Below are 19,491 nucleotides of genomic sequence, written 5' to 3'. Positions count from 1 at the left end.
TTCAGGCAGACCCATGTGTTATCGTTTGCATCACTTCATTCACCTAAAAAAAAATGCCACCCTTCGCATAATGCCACCAGGACTCCCCAACTCCCGATCTCCTCCGTCCCCCACTGACGACGCGTCGCCGCCGCCGCCCCTCCCCTCCGTCCCCCACTGACACCGCCGCCGCCTCGGACCGAGCTCGCCGCCGCTCCTCCCCTCCGCCCCCCCCACTGAAGCCGCCGCCGGACAAGCTCGCGCCCCTGCGACTGCGACTGTGAAGCCAAGGGACGACCTCGCCGCCGGACGACCTCGCCAACCCTCTGCCAGAGCAGGAGCGCGGAGGACAGGGCAACGGTCCTGCACTGCCATCATCGACGAGTTCCGTGATTCAGTCTGAGGTGAGGAGATGAAACTGCATATGAATTGAAGCTCAGTTAAGAATTAGTGTGTTCATATCATTTAGGGCCTTGTTTACTTCCATCCCAAAACCCAAAATTTTTCAAGATTTTTCGTCACATCGAATCTTTAGACGCATGTATGGAGTATTAAATATAGATGAAAACAAAAACTAACTGCACAGATTGGTCGGAACTGCCGAGACGAATCTTTTGAGCCTAGTTAGTTCATGGTTGAACAATAGTTATCACAAACAAACGAAAGTGCTACAGTGTTGCGAAATTTTTCCATTCAGGAACTAAACACGGCCTAGGAGAAAATGGTTGGACTACAGTGATTATTTTAAAAAATGCTATGGGATACAAAAATAGTTAAGAGCATCATGGTTATTTTGAATTGTACAAGACAAATGACATTATTTTATTGTCAATTTGAAATTTCCGACAAAGCAACAAACATATATTCTTCTGGATCCTATGATCTGATCCACTGCCTTGGTTGTCCAGAACCTATGATCCTTGCACAGAAAGATATGCAGGCATTTGTACTTCTGGAGCTAAAGAGAGCTCCACTGTATATGATAATGATGATTTTTAGCATTATGGTTATTCACCCTTTTTTCCTATTTGCGTATTGATCTTGTGTATGCTTCCAAGTTCTTGTTCTCAGTGAGCTGCTGCATACATAAGTGCCTATTTGGCATAGCTAAACCGTCATCACCATACCCTTAAGGTCAGCAGGTAGCCAGGTACAAATGCCTCGTGCTTGAACTGTACAAATGCCTCAGACTGTGCTTGAACTAAAAGGGCCTATTTTTGTGCATCTCCTGACTGGAATTTGTGGTAATTCATATTATTTCAAACAGATTCAGACTTTGCTTGAACTAAAAGGGCCTATTTTTGTGCATCTCCTGTCTGGAATTTGTGGTAGTTTGTATTATTTCAAACATATGCCTCGTGCTTGAACTGAATAAGGCACCTGATGAGGGTACAAGTTGCTTCCTGAAGCTTTGGTCAAAGTGCTTCAAGAGGACTTTTAGTTTCAGTTCCCTGACAGTAGATTCCAAGCTGTGAACATGGATGTTTGGTGACTTGAATATTTAGTGACCATGATGCCATGGAACTTGTTTGCACGTGTCTCATATTTCTTGAATCAATTTGTGGCTTCATGGTTGCTTGAATCTTTTTTTTTTAAAAAAAAAAAAAAAAACAGGATGGCATTTGCTTGGTAGTTGCCAATGTTTTGATCAGCTATCCTGATGCCATGGTTGCAGGTTTATGTTAAGAGCACGTTTTTTACTCACACTCCATCTGCGAGCCTCAAGTAAGCCCTTCATTGACCAGCTATTTCTACTGTTTATTGCCTTTTCCATATAGTCAGGATACTATGGTTCTGTAATGCTGTACAGTCTCAGTGTAAGATAAATGAATAAGATTTTGAAATTTTATGATCTAGCTATTTCAGTGTGCCTAACTTGAATGAACTATGCTTCGTAAATGGAACAAACTGAGGCTTTGCCTGTGAATTAGCAGATGCTGCTATCTGTTGTCCGCTTCTAGAAGAAAATTACATATTGCCTTGATGGTTCTTTCTGAAAATAGGGTGTAGCTATTAGTTGAGAAACTTCTTATTGGACGGCCTGGAGACATTCAGATTAATACTGTGTCAAAACATAAAATATAACAGTATGCATCTTCTCTATTGTTACCTTGAAGTTGCTCATGTTATGCTTTTTCTTTCCAGTAGTAGTAGGATGGTAGCTCCTGGCAGTGTCTTTAGTTCACTACCATTGTTAGATAAATCAAAATGCCTAATAGAAGTATATTTTCAGTGAACAGATTTCTCCCTGCACTTTTCTATTTACATCTGTGCATTACTAGTATGGAGGAGGCTATAAAAACCCTATTTGCTTACACCCTATTTTAGCATGGCCAAGTAAATAGGGATTAGGAATCTTGTACGCTTTAGCCTGGCCAAGTAAATAGAGATTAGGAAAACTATATTCAGTTATTAGTTGTAACCAAAACAGATAATGCGTGAGCAAGTTACGTATATGTGTAGGAATCCTATTTCTTGCCGAAGACCAGGCATGAGAGGATTTTTTTTCCCCACGCGATGGAGAGTTCCTTTCTGTGTTGTGCCGGTTTGTTTTATTCGAATCAACTTTTTACCTGGTCTACATCTCTCTTTCTCTCTCTCTAGGAGTAGCTACTCCCATGTCTATATCTCTAGATTTAGGGTGTATATCGGACAAAATATATGTAGACAAAGTATATGATCACCATCTAGAGTGATATGTATGTTAAGTATGCATACATACATAAAGTATGTGGTTATACTTATTATATATTATATATACTACAATAATTCCTTTCTACACACACGTGTAGTTACTCCCATCTTCAATAAACCACATTGCATATGTGTTCATACTTGTTTATCGGTTTGATTATGTTTATGTACTCATATTAAGATACTCTAGATCTTGCCACGCGAAAAATTTTCAAAGGAATCCATCTTTTTTAATATATTACTAACATGTCACTACTGTAGTATATATAATAAGTATAACCACATACTCTATGTATGCATGCATACTTAATATACATATCATCCTAGATGGTCTAGTATGATCATATATTTCGTCTACATACATTTCGTTCGGTCATGTACACCTTAAATCTAGAGATATAGACATGAGAGTAACTACGTGTGTGTAGAAAAAATGCGTCCTATATATATACATACACGTGGCAGTGCTATTCTAACCGCAAGTCAAAACTAACCAGAAAAAAATATTGAGTACTCCCTCTGTCCCGTTAAAGACATTGTAGCTGTCAACCAGATACAATGAACACTCCCTGAACCTGGATGTCAGCTCTGTCCGGATACATGGGACATGTAATGAATGCACTGCTAGAACGTCTAGTAAACTGTGACAGAGGGAGTACTACTGAACCGTATTTAGTATCACTCAGTACTATATCCAGGATCACAAAATATTGAATAAGTATTGAAACGTGAGTACTGAATAGTTTGGTTGTAGAATAGCACTTGTATATATGTAAATATGTATGACACACAGGGTATAGGTGCTCTCTAGGTGTACGCCTCTTTTTCTAAACTTGCTCGACGTTGGCACGCAACCTGAACTTGTCTCGCCCTTGGCCGATCTCTTCCATCCGCTCGCCACGCCGCAATCCAGATAGGAGACTACGCTAGGTCAAGCACCACTTGGGGTTCAGCATTCTCGCGACCAATTCCGGCGCGGCGTCCGCCCTCTACAGCCACTCGCCACTTGCCCCCGCGACCGTCCTTGTTGTCCTACTTCGCCACTCGCCACCTTGGTTGGCAACAACCACCACCAGGACAGCAGATATTCCCTCGCCTTGGTCCTCCCTTCCTGCTGTGCGAAGCCGTGCGCCCAAACCTTAACATAATTCGTAGGTAAAACCATGCGCTCAAACCCTAACATACTATTCGTAATTGGATCTGAATCTAACTACAGGTGTATATGTATATGCCTACTAACTTTGATTGCTTTGCAAAAAAAATATTGGGTGTACATGTGTACACCCATGTCCTTTAGTGGGTCCGCCCGTGTCTCTAGATACTGCATATTGATATTACTAATTACTAAATAGGAGTAATTGGCGGTACTTGCTAATTGTCATTGCCATTTTGCAGAGAACGAAGGGGATGAAGTCTTAAACTTTGATTGATATACGCGGATATGAAAATGTATGTAACTCAATGCTAGAAGTCCGTTGTGGTTGTGTTGGAGAAAATTCTTCATTAGGTTTTAGTTGATAGTGTTGAGTGCCAAAAATGGAGCTTCTCCCTGTTGAAGTCGTTGGCAACATTCTTTCCCATCTTGGTGTTGCGCGTGATGTCATGGTTGCCTCTGCGGTATGCCGCAAGTGGCGAGATGCATGCAGGAGGCACCTCCGTTCGCTGTCCTTCAACTCCGATGACTTTCCACGGGACATGACTACACGTCAGTTGGAGATTGTCATCACACAGACTATATTTCAGACTATGGGGCTGCAATGCCTTTCGATTCATATCGATAACACCCATGAGTTTTCTGCAGCACCAGTGATTGCATGGCTCATGTATACCAGGGAGACACTCCGGAGCTTGTCTTACAATGTCAGGACAACACCCAATGTAAACATTCTGGAAAAGTGTGGTAGGCAGAAGCTCGAAGTGCTAGATTTGGATCATAACACCATCACAGGTGTTGAACCAAGCTATCAGAGGTTCACTTGTCTGAAATCCCTTTCCCTGAGGCATGTCAGCATTTCGGCCTTGGATTTGAGCCTTTTAGTTGCTGCTTGCCCGAGAATAGAATCATTAGCACTTGATGTCCTTGAGGTTGTCACTTCAGACTCACAGTCTACGATGGAGCTCACATGCCATACATTGAAAAGTCTCTTTGCAAAATCGGTAGGTGTAAATAAGATCATACTTGATGCAGATAATTTGGAAGTTCTGCACCTGAATGCTTTAAATCTTGATCTGTTTGAGCTTAATGGGAAAGGAACACTAAAGCATCTTAAGATTGATGATGTCAGTGTTACTCATTTGGATATTGGGGACAATACTGATCATCTGGAGGCAGTAGATGTGAGCAATTTCACAATAGTCTGGCCAAAATTCTATAGCATGATATCCAGAGCATCTAATTTGCTTATGCTACGGTTTTGGGGTGTTGTATTTGATGACGAGGATGAGATTGTGGATTCAGAAACTATAGCTGTTTCATTTCCTCTTCTTAGGCATCTTTCATTGAGTTATGAATTACGAGATGGGTTACTTCACTACAGCCTTCAGGGATCATCACCACTGGAGAATGTCTCAGTTCTGGAACTTGGTTGGACAGTAATAAGTGAGCACTTTGGACCCTGGGTGTTTGGTATGATTGGAAGGTGTCCAAATCTCAAGAAACTTGTTATTCATGGTGTTCTTTCTGAGGCAAAAACGCGAGAGGAGCGCCAGATGTTGGCAAGCTTTACCTCATTCATAGTCTGCCTCATGAGGAAGTATGTGCATGTTGATGTACAATTTGAGTATGAGTGACATCTACTAGGTTTGCTGGGCATCTTGTCATTATTCAGTCAAAGCCGTGCCACCAGGTAACCTTTTTGCTTCTTGTGGTTTCAAAATATGTTATTCAGCATGGTCTTATTTCCTGTTCTCTATGTGTTACTGGCTTTTTATAAATGGTTTGTTTTGGGTCTAATGTCTGCCTTGTAAGAGTGTTACTTTGTATGCAAAATCCTTAGCACCAAAACAAAATTTCCAAAACAACCTATTCAATTCCAGATGTTTAGGATTTTGGTGTAACATAATAATGGAACAATATTAGCCAGCAAGCGATTAAGCAATTTTAGTAAAGGATCCCAATACAGTAATTGGCTTTTTTTTCTTCATGATTTTGTTTAAGAGTCAGCTTGGCTGTACCATTTATGTTGGAATAGGCAGGAGCTCCTGCCGGCAACAATGGGCTGGGGTCAAGCCCCAACTGCTCTGCGCTTAGGTGAACAAGAGTTGCGAGAAGTAGATTGATCTATCACTTGCATTTTCCATATTACATCAAGGCCTTTATATATAGACCGGACTACACTTGCCCCTTGCAGAAGTTATCAAACTTACCAAACTTAACTGATCCAATCTATGGAAAATATTTGCTATCCAGTCAAATATTTGAGCTATCTAAACCTTCCTATTCCTTCTTATTCCGTCGCCTATATGTGCGCCTGGAAGGACAAGACATGATGACCTTGATCATACATCTTCTTGGTCTTGACCTGAGCTTGTTCCAATTGAAAGCGGACATCTTCCAAGAACTCTGTGCGCTCTGCCAAGGCTTCTGGTGCCACAGTGGCGACATGAACATTTGCCGCCTCATAGGAGTGGAGTGAGGCAGGAGGGGTGTCACCGCCATATACTAGCTTGGACGGGGTTTCCTTGACCGCTGTGTGGAAGGACGTGTTGTAGATGTACTCGGCCCATGGCAACCAACATAGCCACTGTCGAGGCCGATTGTTGGTCATCTGCCATAGGTACATCACAATCTTGTTGACCACCTCCGTCTAGCCGTCGGACTATGGATGTGAAGCCGGTCTCATGCACAGCTTGGAGCCTGATGCCTAGAACAGGGCTTGCAAAATGTAGAAGTGAACACCGTGAAGGCGGAAGATCTTGGCAAAGAATATGCTCACTGCCGATTCAGTGGAGTAGGGGTGATTCATAGGTTGAAGTGGTCGTACATGGATAGGCGATCGACCACTGTCAAAATCGCCAATTTTCCACCCACCTTTAGCAGGTCTTCAAAGAAGTCGAGGGCTTGAGGCTGATGTCGCTCTAGATGGTGGTGAGCAACGGCAAGGAATGGAGCGGCCCAGCTGGGACCAAAGGTCTCTGTCTTGTTAGTCTTGGACGATGCAACACTCTTGTGGAACATTGAAATTGCGGCGGTGTAAAGTCTTCTGTACCCTTTCATGGGCATCATCATGCGCTGCACCAAGATCACCAGAAGGAGAGTGCAGCCTGCCAAACATAACGAGGCCATCCACCAGGGCCCAAGGTGCACCGCGAGTTCTAGCCATGATGTTGTAGTGCAAGCCTGCAATGCTGGGTCTGTTGTGGTTGCCAGCTTGTACGCTGTGAGGAGATTGAACAACATGTCGAGACGGTGAGGCAGGTAGCAGCAGTGTTATCGGCTCGTCGCTCGTGGATAGTGTGTCTGACACCCACTCAAGCATCTTTTCTTATATTCATTATTCGACAACAGTTAGCCCAGGAGCTTACTTTGACTCCATGTATCTTTTGTGATGTCATGTTCCAGAAACTCTGGCTATGCAAGTTTATGGTGGCTGACAGACCCTCTCTCTCTCTCTCTCTCTCTCTCTCTCTCTCTCTCTCTCTCTCTCTCTCTCTCTCTCTCTCTCTCTCTCTCTCTCTCTCTCTCTCCGCGCGCACACCCACCCACCCAGTACTTCAAACATCTCTCATTGCTGGGCTAAATTGCAGTTGTTATTACAATTGCATGACATATCGCTGCACCTAGAATAGAAGTCCATGGCAGTTTTGGCCTTCTGGCATTAGCTTTACTAGTTTCACACTAGTTTCACAATATATCAATTAATTGGCTGCTTATATGTTCTCATTTTAGATTAAATGTGGAAGTATACACTGAGTCACTGATAGAGCTATAATGCAAGTTTTGTTGTATTCACAGGTCTATTAGTACAGTTGAGTCTTGTTAGCATCTAGCACACCCTTAAAGAGCAATAATACTATGTTTCACTGCCCTTCGTATAACTTTCCTTTTCATTTTATGCATTTGGCAGATTTGCTTCTGTTTCTACATCATGTGGACTGCTGTTGTAAATGTCAGCTCGGGTGCTTTGTCAGATGTGCCTTGTTAAAGAAAGTTACGTGCTGACCTCTTCACAGATGCCTGCATGCCATATGCATGACAGTAGAGGCTGCAGAACGGAATGCTCTTTTCTGGAACAAAATCCTCCCTTTTCTATTATTTCAACTGGAATGGATTGCTTATGTTGAGATTTATTGTCCCATGCCACATGATATCAAAACCTTTTCATCTATTCGTGAGACTAATTTTGCATCAAAATTCTTTCAAATACTGTAAAGTATTTTATTTGGAAAAAGTGTAAATTAGTAAATTCATGCTCGCAGTAAAGTGTATGTTGATTCCCCTGGGAAATTCGGCATTCACCATTGCCACTTTTTACCTTGACATTCCACTCCAAGGGATTCCATGCTAAATTGATAATTACTCCACACGGCAGCATCACTGCCTAATCCTAGTTATCCAATATAGGGTTTGTTATGAAATCTAGGATCAGTGTTTGTGCTGTTATTCCATTTGAATTTTCGTTTTACAGTTGTTTATAACAGAACATGTTCCATGGGGGGGTCATGTCGAATTTATGGGTCCGCTCTGGCCTGCCAATATATGCTCCTTACTATTGATGCAGGTTCACTTGCTATTCACGAATTTTTATTGAACAACTTGCAATATATCGGATAAAGACTGGATTTGTTTGGGTTGGGTTGGTTTGACAAAATCTCTGTTGCACTATTATGTTTATGATTTGTTTGAGTAGAATCAGTTATACTACCATTCTCTGCATGGACTGCTAAGTTCTGTTCCACCCTGATCTGCCCTCCATTGCTAAACTAATCCATTGGCTGCTATTATGAGAATCTCTTGTTAATCCCCCCTCACCTGTTGACCTGTCACCTGTTCCATAAAATATGATGCGACAAGCCACAGGATTGATCTGAAACTTCAAACTGTTGACTTTTTCTGTGTCAGTTGCTTTGCTATACAAGTTTAGAGGTGAGAATTTCGTAGTGGCATTGGCATGAACCAGGAACACTAGCACAAAATCTTTCTTTTCACTCTCAAAGTCAAGTGGATGAAAAAAAAAAGAGAGGATGCACGCCGTGGAAGCATTTGGATTAATCCATATTCCGGCCACTGAGCGTGAAATTCCAACTAGCAAGTCATGTCAAAACAAAAAAGGTTCCAGGGAAATTTAGGAGACAGATAACGAGATGTAAGTGGTGCAATCCAAGACTATGATGTCGTTGCAAGTCATGTCAAAATAATAATAATAAATGAAAATTACCATTTCTCGTTTTCGCTCTTGTAATTTGCCATTGCTGGACGGCAGGGAAGGATTCGCCAGAACTTCATGTCCATCTCCCTCTTCTTGCGTGTAGCTCACTTGCTGATTCCCCGATGTTCTCTGCCCAATAAAAAACTGGAGACGAGACTGTATAGCGCAGGCCTATTCTTGCCAAAAGATTTGCAAAATCTACCGAATCTCTGAACAACGAATTAAACTGGCGACCTTCTACTGGCAGTGGCCGGGGTATAGGTATACAGTATAGTATTTTCTTTCCCTGTCCTTTCTCCGTACGTACTGTTCAATGATTCACTGAAGAGTCTGGCACGGCACATGAACAGGTAAGCCTTTTCTAGCTAGACTTGACCGAGCCCGGTCGAACAAAGATTTGCTATCGAGAGAAACAGGTGATAAAGAAACTACTAGTAGTGAGAGAAACCAAAAAGATTTTTTTTCTAGAGAAAAATGAGCTTGGTTTGGCTTTTGCGGCTCATGCATGGATTATTAAGCAATTTGGTGAAGTGACCTGAGGAGTTGGCCAGCGAGTATAAATGCAACTTCTTTTTGGGGTAGTTTATGATGCGCTTGAGGCCCTACTTAGGCAAAGGATTAGGCACTAATGACCGGTCAGCAACTTGGCCACAACTCACACAAATGTGTTTAGTGTGATCCCTATCTGCATTTTATCCACGATAACCTCAGGATTCAGGACGGGGGATGCCAACCAAGAGGCCAGAGTGAGGACGTCTCGAAGAATTAATTTCTCCGAGGAAATAACCTTTTTAATATCTGGTGCATGACAATGCACTGATGTTGACCCATGCAGACAGGGATAATCCCAAACAAACCCATTTCCAAGCACCTACTAGAATTATGTATGTTCCATACCCCTAGGATTTTATATATTTTTTTCACACTGTAGGTTGTATCCATATCATATATTTTTGTGGTGCTTTGGTTAGAGTCGCTTCAGACTTAACTAAGCCATAGTTGCTTGTGGCAATTATAGATGCCTGCATGTATTATGGAGTGAGGGCATAGAGTTTGACGAATCCAATCAACTCCCCTTGTCTCAACTCCTAGAGTCCTAGTCCTAGCTACGCTTCCTCCTTCTCTGATCCGCTCTTCTTAATTAACATGCATGATACTATGATAGGAGAAGAGGAGATGGATGGAAGTGTAGAACAACTTCTCAATCTCTTTTCTTTTTAAGCTTGTGTTCCTTTCTCCCTCTATTCTCTTTTCTTTTCCCCCCTTTTTCCCCTGCCTATCTTCTCTCTATTCAATGCTCCTTTTGTTGAGTACTTGCCGTCTCAGAGGAGGAGGGGCCAGAGGGCGGCCAATAAGAGGTGAAAGGTGGTTACAAGGAGTGGAGTAGGAGACAGAAATGCTGACAGAAAAGCCCTACCACACCCCCTCTCTCTCTGTGTGCATCTCTTCTCCCCTCCTTCCCCAACACCAACAGCTCCCCCAGCTAGCTGTTACAAGCCTGTGAAAAAAAAAAGAGACGGCAGGACGTGTTCAAAAGGACAAGATCTTCTTTGCAGTACAGTGGATGAAACTCCAAGGCTGATTCTTCAATTCGCCAGTGTGCTGCTTCAAACAAGGCAAAGCACAAAGCAGTGTGTGAGAGGAGAGGAGAGCTGAGAAGAGAAACAAACAGACAAACAAACAAAGAGGAGGCCTCTTCCCCCCTCTCCTCTGTGCTTGTTGCATGCTTTTGCTACAAGGATGGTATTGCCTCTCTCCCAGTCTGCCGCCTCCCTTGTTCTCTTTTTATAGGGAAGGCCATCGCCAACGCTCACAGCTCTTCCTGCTGGCCTCTTGTTCGTCGTCGTAGAGCTAGCTAGCAGTGGCCATGGTGCACGGCGAGGAGAGTTCTTGGAGGATGGAGAGGGCAGCGCTGCCTCTCAACCAGGCGTTCGCGTATGGAGCCCAAGCCCACGCCGCCGCCGCACCGCCGACCTGCTTCCTGTACTGCCTCTCTCTCTCTCTCTCTCTCTCTCTCTCTCTCTCCTTGTTACTTCGTCGCGGTTTGTCTTTGATCCCTCTGCCAGTCGTCTTCAACCTCGCCTCACCCAACCCAATTCCAAGAGGCCGCATGCAAGACCACCAGAGCTCTGCCGCTGCCTGCAACCGCAACCTTTTCGTGTTTTTCAACTAGCTCTCCTGACTCCTCCCAGCAGCACTTGCCGTGTTTTTCAAATGCTTGAGTGCGCAAGTTCTTTAAAGTTTTTTTTTCGCCCTCCTTTTATCCGTCTTTATAACAGACCGACGATTCCACAAGCTTATGCCGTGCCACTTTGGTTGGATTACACCTCTGCCCACGCACCAAATTTTTTCTTAATGCTCAAGACCGGCCGGCCTGAATAATCCCGCGAGTAGCTAGTGCGAGTGATTTGTTTGGGCACCGAGATCGATCTCATCGGCACCATCTTTTGGCCGCCTTCTCATCCTTATCTGCTGCCCCCAGCAGCCACATCCACAGCTACAACTACAAGCCTCGTCGTGCTTAGGCAGTCTCGGCCTTTCCATTCTTGAAAAGCTTTTATCTGCTATAGTAGCTTCGCCTTCGCCTTCGCCTCGCCTGTCGCGGGCTGGCGATGACTGATGGGCTCTGTGTGCGCTAACTGCTTGGGCTGCAGGGACTTCCAGCCTGCGGCGGCAGCCGCTGCCTACTTCGGGTTCGGGGAGCTGGAGGAGGCCCTCATCCATGGCGGCGGCGGCGCTGGCAACGCCCACGGCGTCGATCCCGGCGTGATCATCAAGAACGACGTCGCGCAGGCAAAGTGTAAGTTTTTTTTTTTTATTTCAATCTCCGTTCTGTCTCTGGAGTCCGGACCTGGGCTCTACTTACTTGCCAAAAAGGCGCGTTCGTTTCATGCTCGGCTGCGCACGGGCACAGCGCCGCACAGGGCGAGACATGCCTCGCCTTTTGTGTTCCTGCCGGTTTCCATTCCTATGCAAACAGTGTGCATATGCAGCTGCGGCACCTGCATACTCCAATAGTGGTGCGATGCCCCGATGCTGATACCACAATCATGGAAATCTCTCGTTTACTCTCCCTCGCCTACTGTTTGCATTCCTCTAGCCTTAGCTCCTCTCCTCTCTCTCTCTCTCTCTCTCTCTCTCTCTCTCTCTCTTTCTCTCTGTGCAAGGTCATGGAGAGAGATATGCATATGCATGAACAGGGAAGGAATCGACACTCGGTAGCTCCCCCGTGTTAATTCTCTTTGTATGTATGCATGCAGCGGCGGCAGCGGCAGGATATCTCGCGGGCGCTGGCAGGCCCCCCACGCTGGAGATCTTCCCTTCGTGGCCAATGAGGCATCAACAGCAGCTACACAGTGTAAAGGCCCCGCCTCCTCCTCCTCCTCCTCACAATGTCCCATGATCACTGTGATTCATGCATGCATGCACGCATTCATCGCCTCGCTTGTCTCTCGTCGTCTCCTCTCGCTCCCCTCCTCTGGGCTCTGCTGCTGGCTCGTCATCGTCGCTGAACCCAAGAAAAGATGTGGCTGTTTCTTTGCCGATTCGCTTGGTGGTCTGCACCTGCAGTCTGCAGCCAGCCACGAGGAGGCGAGGGGCGAGCCGACTGCCCGAGCCAGGGGTGGGTGGTAAAAGAGGGGAGGATGAAGACGAGCGAGAGACAGAGAGAGCGAGCGACGCCACGTTAATTGTTGGCTGCCGATCGGTTTTGTTTTTGATTTTACCGCAGCAAAAGCATAAGCAGCTGCGAGCAGACATGGCATAATAAATCCTTTTACCCGCCGCTCACTGTTGCTGTGTAATTGGTGAACAGGGGAATTCGCAGTCAGTAGGGAGCACCACTGACTCGAGCTCAGCTCAGAACACAATGTCTCAGATGGAGTTGGTGTCCCCAGCCTCCTCTGCGCCGAGGCAGGAGGTCATGATGGTGACCACTGATGATTACAGCTACAAGCCAGGCCTCGCCGCTGCGCCCGCTGCTGCTGCCGCCCCGCCACCGAGCTTTCAGCAGCACCACCCGCTCCCGCTGCAGCTGCACGGAGGAGACGGAGGAGGAGGAGGGGGAGACCATGACAAGGTACTACTGCTGCGTCCTCCCCTCTGCCCTCTGGCCCCTGGCCTGCCGCACCAGTGTGTCCAGTGCACCACAGCACAGCACAGCACAGCGCAGCGCAGCGCCACACCTTCATCTTTTCCTGGCACAGCATGCACCCGTCCGTAGTACTGGCATCCCCCTCCTACAGTCCTACTACTAGGGCCTTGTTTAGTTGGCAAAAACTTTAGTTTTTGGCTACTGTAGCACTTTCGTTTTTATTTAACAAACATTGTCTAATCATGGAGTAATTAGGCTCAAAAGATTCATCTCACAAATTACAGGTAAATTGTGCAATTAATTTTTATTTTTATCTATATTTAATGCTCCATGCATGCGACCAAAGATTCGATTTGACGGGGAATTTTGAAAATTTTTGCGAACTAAACAAGGCCTAGGTATAGTAGACGGCTAGTTGCAGTACACCAGCTCAGCCCCGACCCCGAGAGAGAAGAGAGCTCATCCGTTCACAAGTCTCTTCAGAATATTGCTGTCGAATCGTTGAAAAACTCGGTCGTGAATCGTGCGGTATGCACTGTGGTACGTAACATGCTGTTCTTTCATGTCACACCAACGCCGGCCGAGGCAAATGCACGTACGTACGGCAAAAGCCAGCACTGTGGTGTACCCTCCAGCCACTCTGCAGCTTACCTCATGGCCCTAATGGTATCTTACAGTAATAATAGTTAAGGGCCACACTGGGCCAGGCCTGCCTCTAAACACAACGGCATGTCCATTCCATGCATGCGTGTTCCTTGTGCGGGAGATGTCATGTGGCCTCTCAAGAATAGAAAGCCAGCAATGTCCATTGATTGATGCTAACTTGGGAGGAAACCAGACAGTCCTGGATGATTGGACTAATGACAAATCTGGTCAATCCTATTCCTACTGAGAGGACGCTAAACGATGGCCAGGGTCATCCCTAATAACCTCCCTTTTGTCTCTCCAACATCTGGGTGGATGGATAGCATAACCCCATCCATCTTATCTCCCTGCACCTTGTTGCCGCAACAGAGCCGTGGCTGCCAACAGCGTCTCACTGAGCTTTCGGGGACAGCTACAGCCAAAAGCTAGGATTTGTGTTTGGAGAAGATGGACAGTGCCACAGTGGCACAGTGCTGCTGCATCCATGCATCCACGGTGATCACGACAGGAGCTTTATTTCGCTCCAATGTGCACGCACCGGCTTGTTTCTTTCTGTGTGCCGGCCCTGTAGTTGCCTTTTAGTTGGATGCATGGCGAGATGGTGTGCAGTGTGCACTGTGTTGATGTGTAGGAGAAGAGAACGGATAGGGATACTACTATACCAGTACATGCATGCTCTAACTCCGCTGGCTTTTTCGTGGTGTCCTTTGCACAGAGGAAGCATGGATCCACAAGAAAAGATGGCAAGTTGGTAGATGCCAAGGTAGGGTATATAGCTTTACCACCCTTGTTTTGGCTTGTTGCATGCATGGCCACTCCATCACTTTGCATGGACCTGCATCTGTTTCGTTTTGCTGCCGCCACTCCATCACCATTGATGAGTATTTTGAGTTGAATCGCTGTGAATCCTTGCTTGCTTGCAGACGGAACGGCGGCTGGCGCAGAACAGAGAGGCTGCGAGGAAGAGCAGGCTGAGGAAGAAGGTGCATGACCAGCAGTGCCACCCATGATTTTGTTTTGTTTCAATCAATCAGCAAAAAGAACGCATGGATGGTCCTGGGTTTGCTGAGATGAATGGTCCTGGGATTGCATGCTGAGAGTAATCTACTCGTCCTTTCACTGCATGCAGGCTTACGTGCAGCAGCTCGAGACTAGCAGGATCAGGCTTCAGCAGGTCGAGCATGAGCTCCAGAGAGCACGGTCACAGGTTCGTTCCCAGTCCCAACTCCCAAACACGTCTGATGATGATGACCTGCCTGTGAATGCATCGGATCCGAGTTCGTATCATTCAGAGCTTTGATGTGACATGGGATTTACCGTGGTCCAGGGCCTGTTCGTTGGAGGGTGCAGCGCCGCCGGGGACATGAGCTCTGGTAATGCCCAGCACCGGCCCGGCCGTCCGCTTTCTTTCTCCATTCATAGTACCACTGCTCCAAAGCTTCGAGCTTTTTTAACCGCGCCATGCAGCAGCCGTGGCCTGTAGCTGCCGCCGCCGCAGGCCACGGCGCAGGCGCAGTTACCGAGATGATGCATGGCCGGCCGGCCGGCCTCGTTTGGCGTGAAAAAAAAAACTGTGTCCTCCCCGCAAACGGATTAGCAGCGGAATTAACTCCGTTTTTTCACCGTACGCACGTACGGACCCCATGCATGCAGGCGCCGCCATGTTCGACATGGAGTACGCGCGGTGGCTGGACGACGACAGCAAGCGGCTGGCGGAGCTCCGAGCTGGGCTGCAGGCGCAGCTGCTGGACGGCAACCTGGGGCTCATCGTGGAGGAGTGCATGCAGCACTACGACGAGCTGTTCCAGCTCAAGGCGGCGCTCGCGCGCTCCGATGTCTTCCACCTCCTCACCGGCGCCTGGGCCACCGCCGCCGAGCGCTGCTTCTTCTGGATGGGCGGCTTCCGCCCGTCTGAGCTGCTCAAGGTATGTACGGAACCACTGCGTGCCATTGCGGCCAGCCGGCCATGGCGTCCGCGCCCGTGCACCCCCACTCTAATCGAGGCGGCGCGCCGTACTGAGCCTCTCATTCTCATTTTCTTTGGCATGCAGATCCTGATACCGCAGCTGGACCCGCTGACGGAGCAGCAGCTGCTGGGGATCTGCAACCTGCAGCAGTCGTCGGAGCAGGCGGAGGAGGCGCTCGCCCAGGGCCTGCACCAGCTGCACCAGTCCCTGGCCGACACAGTCGCCACCGGCACGCTCAACGACGGCGCCGCCACCCCCAACTACATGAACATCATGGCCGTCGCAATTGATAAGCTCGCCTGCCTAGAAAACTTCTATCAACAGGTCACCATCTTTTTACTCTCCATTTCCTGCATCATTGACCGCCATCCTTAAGATCTTACTATGGATCATACTAGTCAGTAAACTTTTTTTACCAAAAAAAGAATTAACTCGGCGACGAAAAAGCTAGCTTAAACTTTCAAGTACACTAGTCCTTCCCTGTCAGAATTGCACAGCAACGTAACAGTAACAATGCAGCTGGTCCTCGTCCTACAAGCTACAGGGTCCTGTCCTGCTTTCTCCATGGCAGGGGCAGGCCAACCTTTTGTCAGAAAGCTAGCTTAAACCTACAGATAAACGGATAAGCATCATTACCACTTTCCAGAACGCATAATTAGCTTGTAATTAAACACCAAATAACAGGCTAGCTAATGCTGCTGGCGACAATTATTGTATGTTTGTGTGTTGGTAGGGCAAGGCTTTGATCCCTTTTTTTAAGTGAAGATTTGGCGAGGCATTGTTCCTGGCCACACATGTGTACTGGCAGTACATACACGTACACACCTGTATCTTTCTACAGAAAGTCAATGGCCGGATACTTACAGTTGGCACTGTGCATAAATAATGCCTTTTGTGTGTCTTCTCTGGGCCGGCTATCTCCTTTTTATTCCATTTTTTAGAAAAAAAAAAGTCCTTTTTATTCTCTCCCTTCTCTGTTTGCTGGTGCCTCTGCAGAACAGAGGGCCCACAATCCATGCATAGTGGTCAGGAAAAGGACACAGACACCTAAAATTCAGCCCCATGGCCAAACAAGAAGCCTAAATAAAGATGGTAGATGGGGGCTTGCAGTTCAATCAGAAGTTGTTAAAGAAATGATCATGCCTTTCTATGGATTATCTTCTCTCGGGGTAAAAGCTGATTGCGACCTCCATTTTGTTAGTTTGTTTTCAACTTTCCTGAGCTTTGATTCCTTTTGTGGACAGAACTTTGCTAGAAGGCAGATGTAAAATAAGTATACTTTCAGCAGATAATTTTTTTTCTAGAATAAGTGCACTTCAGATCGTAGACCACTAGTTTTAATAGGTTTTACTACTCTATTTCTAAAGTGCAATTATTACATATTGAAATATTGTTTGATATATTACTTCATACTCTCAGCAGTAGTTATATAATTTTATAGTAGCACCATTGATGTCTCCAAAACAGTATAGAAATGCACTTAATTTTAGGGTGGGGGACTATATTTCCAAGATTGATGATTGGAGCAATCATTTCACACAAAGCCTTGCAATAAATGTGCAGACTTGCAATAAACTCGACCACAGATGATACACCACCCTCTGGCTGCTTATTGCTAATACTTGCATTAGATTTCTTTTCATGCCCCCGAAGTATATAAAGCTACAAGGAAATGATAAGGACAATACACCATCAGTATGAAAAAAAAAATTGCTACCCTATCTAAAGTCCAAACTTGCTGAAAACAACATTTCATTAGATTAAGCTTAAGCAGCAGCTGGGAACTTTCAGCAATTGTCCAGGCTAGAATATATCTGGGACAGGACAGAAAGATACGAGTAGAATAGATGCACCTGCATGATCCGAGAATGCCCTGTCATTCAAGATATTGGAAGCGCCAATGTGCAGCATAGCCAAGACAAGAAACAACACTAATGTGACATCTCATCTTTCTTTTCATGTGTTTGTGCTGTTCCAACTGCAGGCCGACAATCTAAGGCAGCAGACGTTGCATCAGATGCGCCGGATCCTGACCACTCGGCAGGCTGCACGGTGCTTCCTCTCCATTGGGGAGTACTACAGCCGCCTCAGAGCTCTCAGCAACCTCTGGGCTTCCCGTCCCCGCGAGTAAGATTCAGACTTGATCAACTGCAAAAACTGTTATAAAAAAAAACTGCAAAAACTGGACTCAATTGTTGTCATGTTGATCAACTGCACTATTGCTGTTCCCAACCATCTCTGAATCACATGTATTCGTTGGCTTTTGAAAGACAGAATCACTTGTTTTCTGATTTCATTATTATACAAAAAGTCAGAAATGGACATGGCTGACAATGGCATGCATTTCTCGTGTAACAGCAACTTCATCGGGACAGAGAGCCTCAGCCCCACAGCAACGGAACTGCAAGCCCTGCACCACCAGCAGCAGAACCAGTTCACTGGATTTTGAGGCCTCACCTGGTGCTGGAGGGTAACTTTGGCGGCGAGGGTGATGTTACAAAGATTAGAGGTTTTGAGAGGGAGATGCATTGTAATGTTCTTATCATTAAAGTACTGAGAAAGCAACATCACTAGGCGAAAAGGGCGGGGAGAAGGAATTGCTGTGGTGCGATGTTGGGTGGCTCACCTGTTCATATGGCTCTTGAACTGATCGAAGGGTTAGCACCGCAGAATTTTTGTGCGTAGCAGGAGAAAACAATGCAGTGGCAGAAGATTCTGGCTGCTCACTTGCCAGAGAGGACTAATTGCAATTAGAGTGACAGAGTAACCATTAAATACCTTTCCAAATCAAGTATTTTGGCACACATTTTCGGTAGTAGACTATCTCCAAGGATAATACCGCATTCGTGGACAGATAATAATCCATCATCTGTAGTTCAACAAAAGGCAATGCACAGCTACCGGTGGTAGCCGGTTTCCTGTCCTAGATTCTGCTGAGCACTGATGGAAAAGAAAGAAACTGTGACACGGTAATCTGTCTGAAACCAATAATACAGTAAAAAAAATGGCATTAAAGAAACGTGGGTAGTGAAACAAGAAGAAAACGTTGTACCCCCTCCGTTCTAAATTGTAAGTTGTTTTGGCTTTTCGAGATACAGAGATCGCAAGAAATATCAATATTGCGCAACACATGTAGAAACAGCATTAGGAATCTTACATAAACTGACCAGCAAATTGTAAGATGCAAGACCAGAACTATCGATGGACAGATGAAGGAAAGGAGAAGCAGCTTTCACATGATGTGAGATCACTTATCAGTTGACTCAATTCCAAAATCACCATGAACACTTGAATTAGGCGGTTGTTGCACAGTACACAGGACTTTCCATCAGAAGATATGACAAACAACATTCATGAAGCTGAGTGAAATCTTCACTCTTTTTAGTGCAAAAATTCTGGTTCAGAAAGACCAGAAAAAAAATGGTAAAAGGATAAAAGGCCAAAAGAGGATACAACACAGAAAATATGCCAGTAAGGCAAAAGACTTTACAAATCACAAGACAAGATTGAAATAGATGAAATGTAGAATGAAAGAAAGTTTGGGTTGTGGAAATAGCTGAACACTAACTACCGAATCAAGTGAAGAAAACATAGCAGCAATATTGAATGCAGGCTGAACATAAGAAACATATCACATATAGCTATAAATGAGAACCCAGCGGGAATGCAGGATAGCAGGGTTTTCCCCCAAAAGGGTCCGCCAACAGCACTTCCCTGGCAAGCATTCAATGAGAGGTAGGGACAC

At 45.7% G+C, this 19,491-nt stretch overlaps 2 protein-coding genes and 1 long non-coding RNA gene across 9 annotated transcripts; 2 read left to right on the top strand and 1 right to left on the bottom strand.

Moving 5' to 3' along the window:
• Positions 48 to 8,152, top strand: LOC8058947 (F-box/LRR-repeat protein At1g67190). 2 transcript variants are annotated; one of them, XM_021457514.1, is made up of 4 exons: positions 48 to 383; positions 1,655 to 1,704; positions 4,069 to 5,519; positions 7,740 to 8,152. In XM_021457514.1, exon 3 carries the CDS (start codon positions 4,210 to 4,212, stop codon positions 5,461 to 5,463), a length of 1,254 nt encoding a protein of 417 aa, XP_021313189.1. In that variant the 5' UTR covers positions 48 to 383; positions 1,655 to 1,704; positions 4,069 to 4,209; the 3' UTR covers positions 5,464 to 5,519; positions 7,740 to 8,152. The 2 variants fall into 2 exon arrangements, with proteins under 2 accessions (XP_021313189.1, XP_002458803.1); XM_002458758.2 differs by lacking the exon at positions 1,655 to 1,704.
• LOC8062354 (transcription factor LG2) lies at positions 10,263 to 18,561 on the top strand. Of its 6 annotated transcripts, XM_021456770.1 has the most exons (13): positions 10,263 to 10,784; positions 10,891 to 11,024; positions 11,696 to 11,841; positions 12,302 to 12,399; positions 12,856 to 13,119; positions 14,495 to 14,542; positions 14,703 to 14,762; positions 14,909 to 14,986; positions 15,107 to 15,152; positions 15,433 to 15,704; positions 15,831 to 16,070; positions 17,731 to 17,873; positions 18,105 to 18,561. In XM_021456770.1, the coding sequence occupies exons 2-13, from the start codon at positions 10,909 to 10,911 to the stop codon at positions 18,193 to 18,195; spliced, it is 1,602 nt and encodes a 533-aa protein (XP_021312445.1). In that variant the 5' UTR covers positions 10,263 to 10,784; positions 10,891 to 10,908; the 3' UTR covers positions 18,196 to 18,561. The 6 variants fall into 6 exon arrangements, with proteins under 6 accessions (XP_021312445.1, XP_021312446.1, XP_021312447.1 ...); XM_021456771.1 differs by lacking the exon at positions 14,495 to 14,542 and having other exon boundaries at positions 18,105 to 18,537; XM_021456772.1 differs by lacking the exon at positions 10,891 to 11,024 and having other exon boundaries at positions 10,264 to 10,784; positions 18,105 to 18,537.
• LOC110433874 lies at positions 17,334 to 17,734 on the bottom strand. The gene is made up of 2 exons (XR_002451267.1): positions 17,600 to 17,734; positions 17,334 to 17,408 (listed from the first exon to the last, which is right to left on the bottom strand). It is a non-coding gene; the product is annotated as an uncharacterized LOC110433874 (long non-coding RNA).

Source organism: Sorghum bicolor, chromosome 3 (genome assembly GCF_000003195.3).
Source record: "Sorghum bicolor cultivar BTx623 chromosome 3, Sorghum_bicolor_NCBIv3, whole genome shotgun sequence".
NCBI lineage: Eukaryota > Viridiplantae > Streptophyta > Magnoliopsida > Poales > Poaceae > Sorghum > Sorghum bicolor.
The sequence above is the reverse complement of the archived record's forward strand: the minus strand, read 5'-3'. Positions and strand labels throughout refer to the sequence as shown.

Coding starts and splice junctions, on each gene's coding strand:
- LOC8062354 (XM_021456770.1), top strand. CDS start 10,909: ATGGTGCACGGCGAGGAGAGTTCTTGGAGGATGGAGAGGGCAGCGCTG. Junction 12,400..12,855: donor ATCAACAGCAGCTACACAGT/GTAAAGGCCCCG, acceptor ATTGGTGAACAG/GGGAATTCGCAGTCAGTAGG. Junction 16,071..17,730: donor TAGAAAACTTCTATCAACAG/GTCACCATCTTT, acceptor TTCCAACTGCAG/GCCGACAATCTAAGGCAGCA.
- LOC8058947 (XM_002458758.2), top strand. CDS start 4,210: ATGGAGCTTCTCCCTGTTGAAGTCGTTGGCAACATTCTTTCCCATCTT.